At 41.9% G+C, this 19,439-nt stretch overlaps 1 protein-coding gene across 8 annotated transcripts in view; it reads right to left on the bottom strand.

Moving 5' to 3' along the window:
• Nucleotides 1-19,439, bottom strand: part of B3GALNT2 (beta-1,3-N-acetylgalactosaminyltransferase 2) — a 1,092,678-nt gene that overhangs the window by 683,049 nt on the left and 390,190 nt on the right. For all 8 annotated transcript variants that reach the window (XM_044075837.1, XM_044075856.1, XM_044075828.1 and 5 more), the window contains one exon: nucleotides 2,846-3,039. In XM_044075837.1, coding sequence (XP_043931772.1) covers nucleotides 2,846-3,039 — 194 coding nt within the window. The remainder of the gene's footprint in view (nucleotides 1-2,845; nucleotides 3,040-19,439) is intronic.

Raw genomic sequence — 19,439 nt, 5'->3', positions numbered from 1 at the left:
CAGTTTCAAGTCTTTTCAGAATATAAAATGAATGAAGCTAATACTACGGCAAAAGCTATAAACTATGTACCCACACACAAATTGGTTCGGCAATATCCATATTTATAAAGACATGATAAAATTAAGTACTTAAGAGTATGGATTAGAAAGGATTCTGGTATGGCAGCTAAGGATATGTTGGAAGAGACGAAACAAAAGATAATACAAAAACTGAGAACTCAGAAGGTCTGTTTTATACAGACAGCAAGATGCACGCAGTTAAAATGTTTTTAGTCCCTTTAGTTTTACATACAGGTCAGGCATATTTTTATCAACCAGAGGAGAAGTTGTGCATAGAAACTAATAAAGAGCTGAAGGTTTTAATCTGGAAGGGGAACACAGCAGGAGTCAAGTGGGATAAAGGGTATTTCAGAGCTACACAGTTAAGGCTCCTGTACATAGCACAAGCAGAAAGTTGTAATTCAAAGTGGAAAGGGATGCTGATGAAACGGGGATAAGCTGAAGAAACAAAGACAGCGTGGGATTTTTGATGAAGATCCTTAAGGAGAATAACAATAACCATACAGAACATTATATTCATAAAGTAGCAGGAAGTATTCTAAGAACTAAGCCAACACAGGAATGGAGAAAGAAGATTCTGCCAATAGGGATGTCTTCAATAAGGGATACAGACAAAAGGCAAGAAGGAAGTGGAATTTACTGGAGAAAACTGGCAACAGAACCAAGGTCTTGGGAGCAAATAATTAGAGAGGGAATGGGAAGAAGCCAAAAATTTATTTGGAATGCAAGCTAGTAGAATCTAGAACAGAAGCTGCTGTCAAAAAATAATAATTAGTACAGCACATAAAATATTGCATGATAACTATAAAAATCAATCACAGGAGATTGGAAAGAGACTGGATAAGCAATTCACAAAGAAACAATCAGGGATGTATGTATGTCTCCCAAATATGCAACAGTCTAGAAAATTTAGGATCTTTGCTTGGAAGTGTTTACATAGTTATTTTTATGCCCCAAGTAGACTCCAAAGAATTCTTCCTCAGGTACACAGCAACTGTTGGAGATGTGATGGGGAAGAAAGACACAATTGAGAACATTTTCTGAGAGTGTAATGAGTTGGCAGACTTTAAAAATTCCCTGCAGACTACTCTATCAGAAATACTGGGTGAGCAAACTGGAATAGCTAAAGACATTTTTTTTTACGCTATGACACAATCAGAATTGCCTAGACATAGTAAGGCCTCACTGAGTCTAATTATGGAGGTTGCCAAAAAACTAATTACTAGAAAATGGAAATCAAAGTCTAAACCAACTGCACTAGAAGTAGTGAATACAGTAACATAGATAAAACAATTGGAAATGGGATCTTTACAAAAGGCTAGGAGCAAATGACAGAGAAAAAAAATGGGGACTGTAGGAACAATACATGCAAAGGAGGAATGAGGTTTAAAAGAAGGCAGGATTTGAATGAGCTATGTAATATTTGACTGAAAGTGACTGGATAGCTTACAAGTGATGTATAATGTTTGTAACTACAATTATGTCAATATGCTTTGTTTTCATTTATATAAATATATGATTACGTATGTCATAGCTGATAATTTAATAAAGATGGTTCTTGCTCAAAAACACACACACACACACACACACACACACACACACACACACACACACACACACACACACACACACACACACCTGAATTGTGCAAGCCATTTCAGAAAGAGACCTGTTGCTTGACTGAGGCCTACCTTGCAATTTTTGGGCTAAAAGAGGCTCTTCCATTTTTCTCAAAGTAACCTTCACCTGTCTCTGTGTCAGACGGATAAAGCCCCGAGGGTCTATATCATGTTATCGAATACAATCGAAAACGTAACAGTCGACCCATAAACGTTGAAGTGCGAAAACATTGAAAATTTCATAAAAAAAAAAACCTACTCAAACAAACCATTTAAACACTGTAAGCAGGGGGGCAAGCCCCCTGCGCCCCTCGCTACTTAAACACACCAACTCCGAGATTGCACTACTGTGCAGATAATGGAAAACTTGCATTTCTGCACTGTACAGAAAACTCCGTTGAAACGTTCGAGGTTCTAGCACTTCGACATTTACGGGTCGACTATTATGTTTTCGATTACGTCAGTATTCAAAAAAGTAATATAGACCCAGCCCTGACTATGACCCATGTTCTAACAGGATTATGATAGTAAGCATGGAGGGAAAAAGCATGTCAAAAAATGTCAACTATCATCATACTCCTCGAAGCAAAGTAGACTAGACATTTCACTCTCTGGCATTTGTGTTGACAGGATGAACCACTGGCAGTCATGGAAGTGCTGTACATCATGCTCACCTCTCCTAGGCAGTAGAGACAATGCAGGTGTACATTTTGCCATACTATATACCAATCAAAAGGATCCTTTGTAGGTTTGGAGTCAAGCTTGGGAACAACACACCAGTTAAGAGTCAGGACTAAGAACGGACATGAGCAAGAAACAGAAAATAAATGGTGGACCATGGCTAGGCACACACTCCTTGTACAGTCTGATGTTAATATCTGCACCTTCATAGTTTGCATACATCTTCTAGTGCCAGAAATTTCAAGGAAAAAAATCCAAGTTGAAATACAGCACAGAGGATGAAATGCATTGCATACCCACCAAGAGGGGGCCACTACTGATAAATCCTCAACTTTAGGAAGGACTTCTTCACAAACAAAAAAAGTTTTCCCTGAATATACAACACAAATTTAATTTGATTCAACACTGTTATTAACTAACACATTTTTCCCCAAGTACTTTACTCATTTAGACTCCTCACATCATTTTTGGGGCTACTTATTTACCTCTTGATCAGACTGATATAACTTAACAGTAACATTTCTCTGCAGCCCTGATTCATGACCATCACCGAACACCCCAAGTCTAGTAATGATGACTGGGTAAAGAACACGGACATTTATGCTCACGATTGCATCTTCTGACAGTACTGCACTTGAGTCCTCAGGGAGGTGAACTGCTTCAATTTCCTTGCCTGTATCTGTAAAAAAACAAATATGCAATGTTTACTATGCATCTAGTACAATGACTGACATCATGAGCAGTAAATACCACCTTTGAAGCTATGACACTGGTAAATAAGCAATGCAATTATTTTTGATAAAGTGATGCAGAAACAGTTGATAGTTACGAACCGTTTGTGATTGATTAATACCAGCTAGCTTCTGATCTGGTTGCCAGTGATAATAGTTTCATACAATCTTGACTGTTTATGGCTAACCTGTGGAAGGACAATGGGAAACAGCCAAGGCTCAGCATCTACTAGGTATTCTCATATAGGCATTTCATGGAAATATACATCAGTGCTAGTTCTGTGGCGCACAGGAAAGGAGCCCTAAGTGTAGCCTAAGTTCACTCATTCGCACAGCACAGGAAGACCTAAAGAAAATCAACTGGGGACAGAAATAACACAGCATTTTCTGGCACTCCTACACAGGGTTAAGGGAGGGATACTTACTCAGAATGGAGAGACTAATCTGTTTTTTTTAAATACCTTTATTTAATCATCACTTAAGAAATAAGCACACAACATGTTTTCATTTCCATACATTACACAATATACATACATATACATGTTTTCTTTTTTATAACTGTCATTTAATCCAGCATTACACAAATTATCAATTTCTGCCTTCCCTTAAATCTCACTCTTATTCTGTATAATACTGTTCCAGAAAATCCATTTCTTTCTATGTAATTTGCTTTATCCCTTTTCTAATGACCCCACTTCCAGTTCTTTTTTTCTTTTATAATATTCTATACTTCAAACACAGTTAGTTTAGATTTTTTACTTCCATTTTCTAGTAATCGCTTTTTTGGCGACCTACAGCATTACACTTAGAAGCACCTTACTATGTACAGGTAATTCACACTTTGTATCCCAGCTCAAAACAATAATTTCCCACTTTCAGCCAGCTGCTACTCGTATATTTCTGACACAACATTCTGTATGTATCTACCAACCACCCTTGTGGAATCCAAAGTTAAACAGGTTGTATCAAAGTTAAACAGGTTGTACAACAAAAGAAAAAAGTCATAGCTAAAATTAGGAAGTGTAACACCACAAATAAAAATTCATCAAAATGAATGGACAACTAAGAGGACTAATGAAGTCCAAAAAAGCATACTTTGAGGGAAAGATAGTGTCTTAGGCCAAGGAAAACCATAAGGTCTTCTTTACTTATGCCTGAAACCTCAAAGGCAACACACAACAATGTGCCAAATTGTTGGTAAATGGAGCTACGTTCAAGGAACTGTGAGATATAGCAAATCTTCTGGGTGAGTAATTTGGCTCCAGCTTTACCCCACCCCTCACCCCCAGCTACCCCGACTCCAAGAAATACTATTTAACATAACCCTACAGCTATCAGTAGGGAGCAGGTCTTAGATGCACTCACTAAGGCCAAGAAAACTGCTTCAATGGGCCTCAATAATATCCAGAAATCCTCCTAAACAGCCTCCACACAAGCTTCCTGCCACACAAACGGAAGACAACAATGGTCATCCCTCTGGACAAGGGTGAAAAATCATTGGATCCCGGGAACTACAGATATATTAGTCTGACTAATCTCCTATGCAAAGCCATGGAAAGAATCATCATGGAAATGATTAACAATGTCACAGGAAGCCTTCAAACATTAGACTCAACCTAGTTAGGTTTCTTCATAGGAAGGTCATACCTACTGAGTCTGGTAAACATCTTTGAAAAGGACACAAAGGCAACAGTTGAGGGCAAACTGTTGTAGAGCTTAACTTAACTAAGGCATTTGATACAACATCCCATTTGGGTATTGTAAACAAACTCGAAAGAATTAGACAAAGCCCATGACTCACTGGATAGCCAGTTGGCTCATAGACAGGACCCAAGACGTTAGGATTGGAGGGATCACGTCAACAAAGAGAACAGTCACCAGTGGGTACCCATTTCCAAAAAGCTTTAATACCTCTTATGAACATCACAGATTAAGAGATTTGAATGGATTGCCTTTAAAAGTGTTTATCATGTTCTGGACGGGAAATTTGGTGACAGAGAGTACTCTTCACCAGAAGACATTTGTCCTGCAGACTGCAGCTGAGAATACCCTAGTGAATGGTCAGACCTGCAGTCTTGTTCTTTCTCAGAGGAGGAAGAAGAAGAAGCCGAAGCAGATTTCGGAGGAGTAGCCTGTGGTTGTAGAGATCCAAAGGAGGGAGGCTTCAAAGACATAATAGCTTTAAACAAATCCATGCGAGAAATCTATCCATTCCTTTTCCCTAACTGCTGAGGGAAAGGCTACATGCCTAGTCCTCAGTTTCTTTTTTTTTTTTTTTTTTTAATAGGCGTGATATCCAAACAGTTGAGAGACAGATGTTCAGAACCCTATCTATTACAGAGCTCTGGGTCTCCTTCCTAACTAAAATTTGAAGTACACTGTGAAGTCCCTAGGAAATGATGACATGCAGTTCATCAGACATATCAGCAGTCTGTACAGCTTCAGAAGCCATAGCAGCCTCTGAAGGGGTCTCAGCAACAGACAACTGAAAGGTAACCTGGCATACTGTAGGTTCTGGAACATCAGCGGGTACATCAGTGTTTGAAACACTGGACAGTGGATCTGTTCTAGGCCGCTTTAGCTTTTTCTTCAGTGGAAGAGGGAAATCTGAGGATGCAGACTCAGCAGTCTAGGACTCGGCCAAGTGCTAGAAAGATGTTGAGAGAGGAAAGCTTCAAGCTAAAGGTTTTGGGAATGAACAATTGACAGAATGGGCAAAATCTGTAATAGTGTTCCAGCCCTAGGCAAAAGTGTTCCAGGCCTAGGCAAAAGAGTTAATTTGCAACAAGACCTTGTACAAATCTGCCTATCACACTTGCACTGACTCCTTTTAGCTCACATTTAACAACATTCAATAAAACTGCATAAGTAGAAAGGAGGATTCGCCAACAGGGCACTTACATGAATAAATGACTGAAGCAAAGGTACCAACAACCAAATGAAGAACAGTCAGATAACTGCACGACCTGCATTCAGGCTGGCCGCGAGATAGTCTGAGGATCCATGCTTGTATGTCTGTCTATTATACCCCAATGCATATGAGTTGAAGTCATGCATCAGATGAACCACCTAGGGAAGGTAAAGCTTTGGTATCCCAGCTGGACATCATTAGTGACAACCCATATATCAGAAATACTGCAATAGTGATTTCAGACAGATCATCTATTAGATCTAATTAAACTTTGCTTGTGATTTAAACAGAATATGTTGGAGAGATAGGCATGTATCTCTGGGAAATCCTCATTCTCTGGACTAGGCTTCCCTTCCATGTGAAGCAAAGCCTCTCCCTTTCAAGTGCAACCTGGACCAGTGGATGGGAAATTGGAAATTCACTCCGATCTGACATGTCTCTAACAGACAGAGGCAACCATTAAATCATGCCCTAACATACACCCCTTAAAACATCTGGGGCACAATAACTCATGGAATATATTTGAGTTGTGTGGCTGGGCTTATAAAGGTCCAAGTGGTCATTTGCCTAGTATACACCTATAAACTTAGGAACTCATTACACTCCCAAAAAATTTTCCCAATTACCTCTTTCTTCAACATAACATATGCAACATTTGCTATCTACCTGAGGAAAGATTCTTTAAAGTCTACATGGTGCATAAATATACCTATGCAAACACTTTAAGCAAACATCTTAAACATTCTGGCCTTTGTTGCATACTTGAGAGCCATACATATGTCCTCCCATTGTTCCCTTCTAAACTGATTTTCCAGTTTCTCTTCGCAATCCTTTCAACTAAAAGCTCTACCAGAACAGATCCTTTACTTAAGACTCCCTCAGCCCTTTCTCTTTGCCTATACTCAGATATCAATCCCTTATAGGGAAGGCAGTCTCTAACTTGCAGTCTAAACATTTTGGCCTCATCCCTCTCAATTACCACTCCCTCTCTAATACTCGGCTCCTAATACCTAGGTTCATTTGCCAGTTTTCTCCAGTAAATTCCAGCCCCCTCTTGTATATTTTCTGTAACCCTACTTGCAGTCTTCTCTATTGGCAAAAATCTCCTTTCTCCACTCCCATGTTGGTTTAGATCCAAGAAAACTTTCTGCAACTTTACGAATATAAAACAGTGAGTAAAAAGGTCACACAGGAAAACCAATTGGTTAAAAAAAAAAAACACAAAAAGAAAAATCTAGCACAGCTACACTTTCCACTGCATGATACCTTAAACCTCTTGTATCAGAGGCAACATGGGATATATACAAATTACCCTTTAGGGATATCAGGTGTTTCAGCTAAATGGCAATTCTGCATGTCCATGACTTTTTCTTTTACTTTCAAGTCTACTTAAGGACAATTTCAGACCAATAAAGCCGAGCCCTCTAGCTGTGGACATGCATGTTTCTGCCTTCTTATGGCACTGTATGACAACCCTGTGTTTCCAAAAGTCAAACATTCCTCTTAAGCTGTGCTGATGATAGCAAGGAGGAAGTAAGGCTAGCTATGAAGAGGATGAAGAATGGAAAGGCTGTTTGTCCGGATGACATACCTGTGAAAGCATGGAGGTGTTTAGGTGAAATGGCAGTGAAGTTTCTAACCAAATTGTTTAATGAAATCTTGGAAAGTGAGAGAATGCCTGAGGAATGGAGAAAAAGTGTTTTGGTACCAATTTTTAAGAATAAGGGTGATGTGCAGAGCTGTAGTAACTACAGAGGGATTAAAGTGATCAGTCACAGGATGAAGTTATGGGAAAGAGTAGTGGAAGCTAGGTTGAGAAGGGATGTGATTGTTTGTGATCAGCAGTACGGTTTCATGCCGGGAAAGAGCACTACAGATGCGATGTTTGCTCTGAGAGTGTTGATGGAGAAGTACAGAGAAGGTCAGAAGGAGTTGCATTGTGTTTTTGTAGACTTAGAGAAAGCATATGACAGGGTGCCTAGAGAGGAGTTATGGTATTGTATCAGGAAGTCGGGAGTGTCAGAGAAGTATGTAAGAGTGGTACAGGATATGTACGAGGGTAGTGTGACAGTGATGAGGTCTGCGGTGGGAGTGACGGATGCGTTTAAAGTGGAGGTGGGATTACATCAAGGATCAGCTCTGAGCCCTTTCTTATTTGCACTGGTGATAGACAGGTTGACAGACGAGATCAGACAGGAGTCCCCATGGAATATGATGTTTGCAGATGACATTGTGATCTGTAGTGAGAGTAGGGAACGGGTGGAGGAGACCCTGGAGAGATGGAGATATGCTCTTGAGAGAAAAGGAATGAAGGTCAGCAGGACTAACACAGAATATATGTGTGTAAATGAGAGGGAGGATAGAGGAATGGTGAGGATGCAAGGAGTAGAGGTAGCAAAGGTGGAGGAGTTTAAATACTTGGGATCAATAGTTCAGAGTAATGGTGAGTGTGGAAGAGAGGTGACGAAGAGAGTACAGGCAGGATGGACTGGGTGGAGAAGAGTGTCAGGAGTGATTTGTGAAGACAAGTACCAGTAAGAGTGAAAGGGAAGGTCTACAAGAGGGTAGTGAGACCAGCTATGTTATATGGGTTGGAGACAGTGGCATTGACAAAAAGACAGGAGTTAGAGCTGGATGTGGCAGAGTTAAAGATGTTAAGATTTGCACTGGGTGTGACGAGGGTGGACAGGATTAGGAATAAGTATATTAGAGGGTCAGCCCAGGTTGGAAGGTTTGGAGACAAAGCCAGAGAGGTAAGATTACGTTGGTTTGGACATGTGCTGAGGAGGGATGCTGAGTATATTGGGAAAAAGATAAGGATGAAGGTATCGGGTAACAGGAAAAGAGGAAGGCCTAAAATAAGGTTTATGGATGTGGCGAGAGGGGACATGCAGGTGGTTGGTGTGACAGCAAGATGAAGAGGACAGGAAGAAATGGAAACAGATGATCCGCTGTGGCGGCCCCCTAACGGGAACAGCTGAAAGAAGATGATGATGATTATAATATCAGAAAATGCAAATGATTTCATTGCTCTACTCAAAATCTCAGCTTACTCTGTCAAATGCTTTCTCTACATAGAGACCCATAAACAATAGCATTACTTTTGAACATGTTGATCCCCTCTGGATCATCACTGTTCTATTAATGTTGTCAAATGTTTGCCTCCCCTCCAGAAATGCACGCTGATCCATGACAGCCAAAACACCTTTGCTATTCTTTTGGCTATTATACATATAAAAAGTAGTTATGTACTCACCATAACATTTCATCTGTCTTGTCCATTTTCATCCTTCCTCAACCAATAGTTTCGGATCATACCCTCAGATCCACCTCAGCCACTTTCTAAAGATTCTAGGATCCAAAATTGAGCTTCTCCCTTACTCATAATGCCCTGACTACTACAACACCTCAGATAGAGTTTGCTGCTATTATATACATATAATGCAATAATACACTTCTGTTAGGTTTCTCCAAAGAAAAAGGACAGGGGGAAGGAGGGGATAAGCTGGGGAAGAATGAAAATGGACAACACAGATGGAACGTTATAGTGAGTACATAACTTTTCTATCTGATGTTGTCATTTTCATTCGTTCCTCAAGCAATGCCAGAGTCCACAGCTACAGTAACTTTGAGTGGCCCTCATGGAAGGATGTTTTGGAGCACCACGGAACCAAAGGCAGCTCTATTCCTGGAAATATCTAATTTGTAATTTGTAACAAAGGTATGAGTATTAGACCAAGAGGCAGCTACACAAATATCAATAGAAGCTCTTGACCAAAAAACTGCTAAAGTAGACACTGACCTCATTGAATATGCCTTCAATTATCTAGGTAATGCACTACCTTTCAAAGAGTAGAGGTAGGAAATGCACTCTGTTATCCATTTGGCCAGGGCAGTCTTAGAACCTGGCAAACAGGTCTTCCTCTGGAGTCCTCCATTTCTTCCTCAAGAGGTTGAATATTTTGGGTTCTAGTTTCCATTCGTGTAGGTCCATGAAATTTCTGCTTAAGTCGTCTGCCAATGAATTTAGCTTGCCTGGCAGGAATTGTGCTTGTAGATGTACTTGGTAGCTCAAGGATGTGTCCCACAGAGCTATGGCTAGTCTGCAGAAAGGGTATGAATGGGTTCCCCCCTGCTTGTTTATGTACCACATAACTGTGGTTTTGTCTGTCTTTACTAATAGTTGTCCTGGAAGAATACGGTCTTTGAAGGCTGTCAGAGCATTCTGTACATCTAACATTTCTTTTTGATTGATATGCAGGTGCATCTGTCTCGGGTTCCATTTGCCCTGAATGCACTGCTCTGCCATGTGAGCCCCCCATGCATAGTCTGATGCTTCTGTTGTTATGGTTTGGGTGGCAGGGGGTAGAGTGAAAGGGAGTCCTTTGTTGTGGTAGCAGGCCTCTGCCCACTAGAAAAACTCTGTCTTTATACAGGGAATGACAGAAACCATTCTTTCCAGGTCCTGAGAATGCTGACACCCTAGGGTTTTTAGATACCACTGGAGTTCTTCATATACAGTCTTGCATATGGAATTAGTAGAATGCAAGAGGCCATGAACCCCAGAGCTTGCAGTATTTTCCTTGCAGATAGCTGGGGTTTTGTGGCCAATAGTTTGAAGTAGGTTGCCAGATAAACTTGTTTCTCCAGAGTGAGGAATACCATCTGGGAAGTTGTGTTCAAGCTTGCTCCCAGGAATACAATATGTTGGCAGGGTACTAGGTGAGATTTCTTTTCGTTGATGGTGTACCCCAGTGAGGTTAGCAGTTTCTTTACGAATGCCAGGTGTTGTAATAGCAAGTCCTGGCTTTCTGCCTGAATCAGACAATCATCCAAGTATGGGTAAATTTGAATATTTCTCTGCCTGCAAAATGCAGTGGCTGGAGCAAGACACTTTGTGAACACCCTGGGCACAGTAGATAAGCCAAAGGGAAGCGCAGAGAACTGAAAGTGCATGGAGCCCGCCCTAAAACGTAGGTATTGTCTGCAGGATCCTCTTACTGGGAAGTGCAGGTAAGCTTCCTTTAAGTCTAAGGTTGCCAGCCAGGTATCCTTGGCTAGCATAGGAAGAAGTTGTTGAAGAGTTAGCATTTTGAATTTTGGAACCACCAGAAAGGTGTTGAGAATAGAGGTGTCCAGGATAGGACGCCAGGAGCTGTCTTTTCTGGGTACCAGAAAAAGTCTTGAATAAAAACATCGTCCCCTTTGTTCTGCTGGGACAGGTTGAATAGCCCTGATACTGAGAAGACAGAGAACCTGTTGTTGGGCCTCCGCCCACCGATTTGGGGGTAGGTCTGGCCAACCATTTGGGGTTGGTAGTGTGGGCCCACTTGTCCTGGGTAATGAGTTCCCAGTTTTTTGCATGCAAGATGAGCTTTCCTCCTAAGGGAACAGGTAGTAGAGCAGGGCTTGGAAGGTTTAAGGTTAAGTCATTGTGCCATTTTTCCGTAGGGGGGTGGCTTACTACTCCCTGCTTTGGGAGTGGGAGCCCCCCCCACTGCTTAGATCTGTGCATAGTCTGAGACTGTAGCCTAGATGGTCTGCTGTTCCTGGGTTTGAACTGATAAGGCCTGGAACGGACTGGAAAGGACCAGTTCTTTGAAGGCCAATGCCTACTGAATCTGGGAGGCTGTACTTGTAGGAAATCTTTAACAGTTTGCATAGAGTTAGCTTTTTCCTCCATCCTTTTGAGAACTTCTTTTGCTTTGTTGCCAAAAAGGCAGTCTTGGTTTAAGGGAGCATCCAGTAATTTAGTTTTAACATGATCTGGCAAGTTTTGTTCCTTAAGCCAAGCATGCCTTCTAAGCACAGACCCAATGACAGCAGCCATGCAAGATGCTTCTAAAGCATCAAAACCACATTGCAAAGTATGTTTACCAACTTGTTCTGCAGAATGCATTAAATCTTGCAATTCTTTGTGTTCAGCACAGTCAGGAATCAACATAATTTTCTAAGTAATCCCATAATATGCTGCTGATACTGTAACATATGAAACTGACAATTTAAAGCCCTAATGGCCAAAGTAGCAGAAGTGTATACCTTCTTACCCCATCTGTCCAATGCTCTAGAATCTCTATCAGAAGGGGTAGGATTTTTGGCAGCAGTAGCCTTAATGCCTTTTGGTCTTTGGGAAATGGTCTCTGGATCCGCAGAAGGATTCTTGAAGAGGAACTTGTGAGAGTCAGGTACTCTGTAGTACCTGTCAGGTTTTCTGGGAGCTGGAGGTAAAGTGTCTGGGGTAAGGTTAGATTCCAAAAAAGCATCATCTACAATGTCCAAAACAGGAGGGATAGCTAAAGGCCTGTGTTATTCCCTAAGTCTCTTTTAGAGTAATCCTGGTTTTCCCAGCGGAAATGCTCCCTAAGAGTGTGCAAGGTTTCACTGAAAGAAAAATCTTCTGGAGGGGAAGCAGAGGGAATGGAATCCTCTGCATCAGAATCCTCATAAGTAGATAAGGGCAAATCCTGGTAATCAGAAGGAGCAGAAAAAAGAAGTTATGTACTTACCATAACGTTCCATGTGAGTTGTTTATCTCGCCTTTATTCTCACTGATGGGTTCGGAGTCGATCCTCGGCTCTGACATGGTCGATAGCAAAGCTCAAGGTTTGCCAGTAGCTCGAGACCAAGCCCCTTATCCCACAATGCACTGCCAGAATTACCTCAGATCTTGTTTGCTGCTATATACATACATATACATACCCTTTTATATTTTTCTACCCAGAACACTTCCCAAGGGGGAAGAAGAAATATTGAATAACCAGGATGGTACTAGCTTCTAAGTCAACAGTCAGCCAGGAGGGGGAAGGAGGGAGGGACGTGAGAATAAAGGTGAGATAAACAACTTACATGGAACGTTATGGTAAGTACATAACTTCTTTATGTGAAGTTGTTAAATCTCGCCGTTTATTCTCACTGATGGGTAGCGTCCCCAGCACCCTCAACCCTGGGTGGCTCATGGGAGTATGTTCTTCAGTACCGTAGAACCAAAGGAAGATCTGTCCCTTGAAGCCTCATCTCCTTTGTAATGTGTGATAAAGGTATGAGGCTTAGACCAAGTGGCTGCAGCGCAAATATTGTCAAGGGGCAATTTAGCTTGAAAGGCAGAAGATGTATAGACGGCTCTGGTAGAATGAGCCTTAGGTTTGTGTGTTAATGGCATGCTTGCATTTTCATAAACAAAGGATATACAATCGGATAACCATTTAGATAAGGTTGTTTTAGCCACTGGATTGCCTTTTCTTGCTTCTGAGAAGGATACAAAAAGTTGGTCTGATTTTCTAATATCCTTAATTCTGTCAAGATAAAATCTGCACTGTCTGTGAACATCAAATTTGTGCAGCATGTATTCCAATTTGTTAGAGTGGCTGGGAAAAAAGACTGGCAGTTCAATGACTTGATTGATATTTGACACAGAACAGACTTTAGGTAAAAATGAGGGGTTTGTTCTGAGAGATACACTATCAGCATGGAAAATCATGTAGGGTGGTCTGATAGATAACGCTTGAAGTTCTGACACTCTGTGGGCAGAACTAATGGCCACAAGAAATACTGTTTTCCAGGATAAAAATTTGAGATCACAAGAAGATGCTGGTTCAAAAGGAGGAAGAATAATTTGAGACAGCATAAGGGTTAAATTCCAGGGAGAATAATCGGAGGTCTCATATGAAGAACGCCTTTAAGAAAAGTCTTAGATAATTTATGGCCCATAACATTTGAGACATCAAACCAAAGGTGAAAATTTGAGATGGCAGCTAACTGAACTCGAACTGTAGCAGCTGCTGCTTCTTCCTTAAAATTTTTTGTCAAAAATTCTAAAATAGAAGATAGCGGCGCTCGGAAAGCGTCAATGTCCTGCGTGTTGGCCCAAATTGAGAACCTTTTCCACTTACTGCCATATAATTTCCTGGTAGATGGCTTGTGAGAAGACAAGAGAATTTGTCTTGTATCTTCTGAAATTGAATGAAGCCTGGCAATTAGGGGAAGTGGATTAGCCAAGCAGTCAGTTTCAGGGACTGCAGTGAATGATGAAGGTCCCCTGACGGGTGCGTCAGAAGGTCCAGAACTGGGTCCAGGATCCATGGATCTTCCAACAGATGATGGTGGAGAAACGGAAACCAAATCTGTTGAGGCCAGTAGGGGGCTACGAGTACAACAGTCCTTCCCAGCGATTTTGCTTTCTGTAAAAACTGGTATTAATAGGAAGGGTGGAAATGCATAAAGGAGACCCGGGGGCCAATCGTGTAAAAGTGCATCTCTCAGGGGATGACCGGGAGGTGGTATTAGGGCAAAGTAGCTTCTGCATTTTGAATTTGATGTGGCTGGCAAAAAGGTCGCAGCAAGGCTGGCCCCATTTGCGGAAAATCAACTCCGCAATCTGTTGTTTGAGAGACCACTTGTGAGGGAGCAATATTGCCCTGCTTAGCTTGTCCGCTATCACAATGGATTTCCCCGGGATGTGCGCTGCTAACAGAAAATGCTGGGACAACACAGCCCATGGCCAGACCCTGAGGGCTTCTCGACAAAGGGGATAAGACTTGGTTCCACCTTGCTTGTTCAAGTACCAGACTACTGACATGTTGTCCTTCTGAATTGCAATAGTTCCTAGAGGGAGAGAGTCCTGAAAGTACTGCAACGCCAGAAGCACCACTCTCAACTCTAGAACACTGATGTGCAGATGCGATTCTTGATCTGTCCATGTGCCTTGGGCAGTCTTTCCCTGAAAATGCCCCCCCCCCCACACCCTATCAGGGAAGCATCCGTGGTTACAGTGGCTACTGGGGGGGGGGGGGGACAAAGGGTCTTCCGATTGTGACATGAAGAGATGCCAACCACCACTGAAGGTCTCTCCTGCAAGAATCCGTGATGAGTATCATGTGGTGCATCGGTAGTTTCTGATAAGACCACAGAGAGAAGAGGAGCCATTGAAGAATTCGCATATGCATCCTTGCAAGTGGTATAGCCAGGATTGCTGCTGCCATCAAACCTAGCACCTTCAATACCTCTGCTGCTGTAGCTTTGTTCTTTGACACCAGTGAGCTGACGTTTTGGCGGAGAAGAGAAACTCTTTCGACAGGGAAACATAGAGAGGTAGTTGAGGTATCTAGCTCTGCTCCTATAAAAACGGTATGCTGCAATGGTGATAAGGCAGACTTTTTGAAGTTGATTGTAATGCCTAATTGATGGCAGAGTGTATGTTGCCTGAGTCAATTGATGCCTGGTGGCAGCGGAGAGGAGCCAATCATCTAGGTATGGAAACACCTGGAATCTTAGATGTCTCAGGTGAGCCGTGACCACTGCCATGCATTTGGTGAACACTCTGGGGGCTGTAATGAGACCAAAGGGCAGGGCTCGAAACTGGTAATGATTGGCTCCCAGCTGGAAGCGCAGATGATCTCTGGAGCGTCTGTTCATCTATGTGATAGTACGCGTCCTTGAGATCTCTGCAGCACATCCAATTGCCTTTCCCTAGGAAGGGAAGAATGGACTGAAGCATGACCATTCGGAACTTCTCTTTCTTTACGAACTGGTTGTGTCTGCTGAGGTCCAAGATAGGTCTCCAGTCCCCTGTTTTCTTTGGTACCAAAAAGAATCTTGAGTAAGTTCTGAATCCAACTTGGTCTGGTGGGACTGGTTGGATGACTCTTTTTTTCTAGCAATCTATGGACCTCTACGATTCTCTGAGATTGGGTGGAACATCTGGGATTCTCTTTACAGGAATGGGAGGGGAAGAGAATGGTATGAAATATCCTCTGGAAATTATGCTTTGTACCCAAGTATCTGATGTTATGTTTAGCCAGGCTTCTGGGTACAAAGACAACCGCAACTGAGCTCAAAATATAAGTATCTTGATTTTTTTTTGATTATTTTTACAGATTACTGTTTTTAAAATTTAATATATATAAAGCACTTTGTCTATTCAGTATCTTCACAAATCCTTATCTGTTTAAAAACTTTCATTTGTCTCTCTAGTGCTTGCTGTCTGTAGGCTATTTTGTCACACCCTCCCTCCCTCCCTGTTGGTGTCTTGCTCTTATACTTGGTGGCTTTGCAGTTGCCCGCCCCTACTGTGACACACCTCACAGTCTAGTGTCATTAGCTCATTCTGCCTAATACAGAGAGAACATTTGTTAAGGCCTTCTGTTCCTCCTTTTTCCCTTTCAAAAAGTAAACCAAAACTTTTTTTTTTTTTCTCTTTCGCCTGAACCTTCTTGTGTTCTGACTGTCCTTCTCAAACATTTTGGAAATATACAGTATATTTCAGAGCATTTGTTATAACTGTATTTGCTATAACTGATTTAAGTATTTTTTTCTGGCTTTTTGATTATTTACTGCTCAGCGACTGCATTTTCGCCTGTTTATACAGCTCTGCATTCTATTTAAACTGTTTTTGTGTTGATTAACTGTTTTGCACTTTTAAAAAGTTATTTGTTGCTTAATTTTACCTGTAGGCTAACAAACTCAAGTGCGCTAGCCGTTTAAAAGCATTTATAGCATTTACTGTCTGTTTTTTCTCTGTTTTCTGCAAAAAAGACAAAAACAAAAAAACAAAAAAATCTTGTTTTCCCGCCTTACTGAACTAGAATAGTCCAGTCTTCAGAGTTTGCTGATCTCTGGGCTTTGTCTTGGTTCCTGTGCTATTCCATATCCTTATTTGGATAAAAGGAAGCTTCTTTGTTCACCAGTGGGAGTGGGGAGCACTGAGCAGCCTATTTGTCCTTAGAGGAGTGGTACCAGCCAGAAACTTGTAGTCTATTGGCCATTTTGGGTCAATTCCTAGCTCTTTTCAACCCCCTGCTATAAAGCCCACTTTAGCGTGCTTTTTCGCTTGTATTCAACTCAGCACAGCTCCTCGTGGTGTCCTGTAGAGTTCTACAAGCAGCAGAGAGCAAAAGAGTGACTTTTTCCTGATTTAAGTATTTTTTTCTGGCTTTTTGATTATTGCTTAGCGACTGCATTTTCGCCTGTTTATACAGCTCTGCATTCTATTTAAACTGTTTTTGTGTTGATTAACTGTTTTGCACTTTTAAAAAGTTATTTGTTGCTTAATTTTACCTGTAGGCTAACACACTCAAGTGTGCTAGCCGTTTAAAAGCATTTATAGCATTTACTGTCTGTTTTTCCTCTGTTTCCTGCAAAAAAGAAAAAAAAAAAAAAGAAAAAAAAAAAAAAAAAAATCTTGTTTTCCCGCCTTACTGAATTAGAATAGTCCAGTCTTCAGAGTTTGCTGATCTCTGGGCTTTGTCTTGGTTCCTGTGCTATTCCATATCCTTATTTGGATAAAAGGAAGCGTCTTTGTTCACGAGTGGGAGTGGGGAGCACTGAGCAGCCTATTTGTCCCTAGAGGAGTGGTTCCAGCCAGAAACTTGTAGTCTATTGGCCATTTTGGGTCAATTCCTAGCTCTTTTCAACCCCCTGCTATAAAGCCCACTTTAGCGCTCTTTTGCGTGATTTAGCTGAGTTGCCCATAGAGCACCATCGGGCAGCGCCGGTTAAACAAGGTTAAACTATTTCTGGCTCCGTAAAGTGTGCTCTTCAATTTTTCCCTTAGAACTTCTCTACTTGCAATCTAAACAGTCTATTCTCTATCTCAAAAGCTCAGCACTTGCTCCTAAAGCATTTTTATATAGGTAAAGTACTTAACAATAATAGGTAAAGTACTAAACAAAGTACTACATTAGCCTAGAATCCCCTTGAGTACCCATTTCCCTATAGGTCCCTTCTGACTCAGTTACACAGCAAACTTTTTCTAGCATGTTGAAGGGTCAGTTGCTAGCGTCCTCTCCTGTTCAGCTGATGAATCTGGGCATCTTGAGGCAATGTTACAATTGCCTCATGTACACAGACAACCCACTCCTTCTCCCACAAAACACAAATACATGTGAGAGATGCAACTATATAGCCAAACTGGAGGCTGAGCTCTCTCAACTCAGGACTGGCAAGACCAGACAGGAGGAGAAGGAAACCACGCACTCCACAAACCCAGTTTCACATAGAACTATCACAACTGCAAAACAAACACATAAACACACAAAGACATACTCGGAGGCACTGATCAAAAATCTACCAAAACTACAGAGGCCTCCAAAGCAGACACCCAAGCAACTGCCACCTCAAGACATAAGACATGCAACACATAGTTCTCAAAGTCAGTGTGCTAAACAGTCACAGCCCTTAAGGCCAAACACAATGCCAGACACACTTGTTATAGGTGACTCCATAGTCAGACACACTGACGTCCCACTCACCAGACTGAACAAGGAAAAGATCACAGTAAGCTGCCTGTCGGGCGCTAGAATCCGCCACATAACACAAGCACTCAGATCACTCCACAGCAAGTACAAGTATGACTCAGTCATTGTCCATGCCGGTGTGAACGACCAGAGACGTACCTCTCTGGACTACATGAAAAGAGACATAGAAGAGCTCTCAGATTATGTAGCCCAGGCCGGTATGACCCTGACCCTGAGCAGTATCCTACCCTCACCAAGAATGATGCCACAATACAGAGACAAAATGATCAGCTTTAATAATTGGCTTAATTACAGGTGTCATTCTAAGGGGATCCAATGTCTGTCTGCCTGGGAATACATGCTTGACAAGCCACGCTGCTTCGCAAGGGACGGTTTGCACCTGTCACCCCTGGGCTTCCGGACATTGGCAAAGGCTCTTGCCACCCTCATAGTGCCTTTTTTAGGCAAGGCTCAAATGATAAACCTACCACCCTAGAAAACAAAAATAGAAAAAAACTAAGGGTAATACTGCTCAATGCCAGAAGTCTAAACCTCAAGATGCACGCCCTCGAAGCCCTCCTCAGTATGGAGAACATCAATGTCTGTGCTGTGACTGAAACCTGGTTCAAGGCTCCTGAGAGCACCCCAGCACTATCAGGTTATACCTCATATCATGCGTTCTGGCCCCAAAATCCGGACCGAACCACAAAAGGAGGGGGAGTATCCATATTCATAAAGGATACCCACACCTCCAGGTTAGTGGCAACTCATGAAGCATCGGAGACCATCCAGGTGCAATTAACCATAGGTAAAACTGCCCTACAGTTTGTAGCATGCTACAGACCACCCTCTCAAACTCAGGAAACCCACACAGCCTTCCTGAGGACACTGGAGAGTATGAATGTCTCTCCAAACATCATCATATTGGGTGACTTCAACTACCCAAACATAGACTGGGAACATTACTCAAGCCCCAACACCCTAGCCTAAAGGTTCCTGGAGTTCATAAACTCAAATGCTATGGAACAACTAGTCACCATTCCCACAAGAGGAGAAAATATACTAGACCTGATCATCACAAACATGGGGACAAAATGCTCCACACCGGAAGTATATCCCTCATTGGTGAGATCAGACCATAAATTAATCTCACTGGAGATCCACATCCCGCCCCCAACCCCAGCAAAAAAGACCACAGTGAAGAACT

The sequence above is a fragment of the Protopterus annectens genome, chromosome 1.part1, assembly GCF_019279795.1.
Source record: "Protopterus annectens isolate FY-2018-M chromosome 1.part1, PAN1.0, whole genome shotgun sequence".
In the NCBI taxonomy this organism is placed as follows: Eukaryota; Metazoa; Chordata; order Ceratodontiformes; family Protopteridae; genus Protopterus; species Protopterus annectens.
Note: the sequence above shows the minus strand (reverse complement) of the source record. Positions and strands in the feature narration are given on the sequence as shown.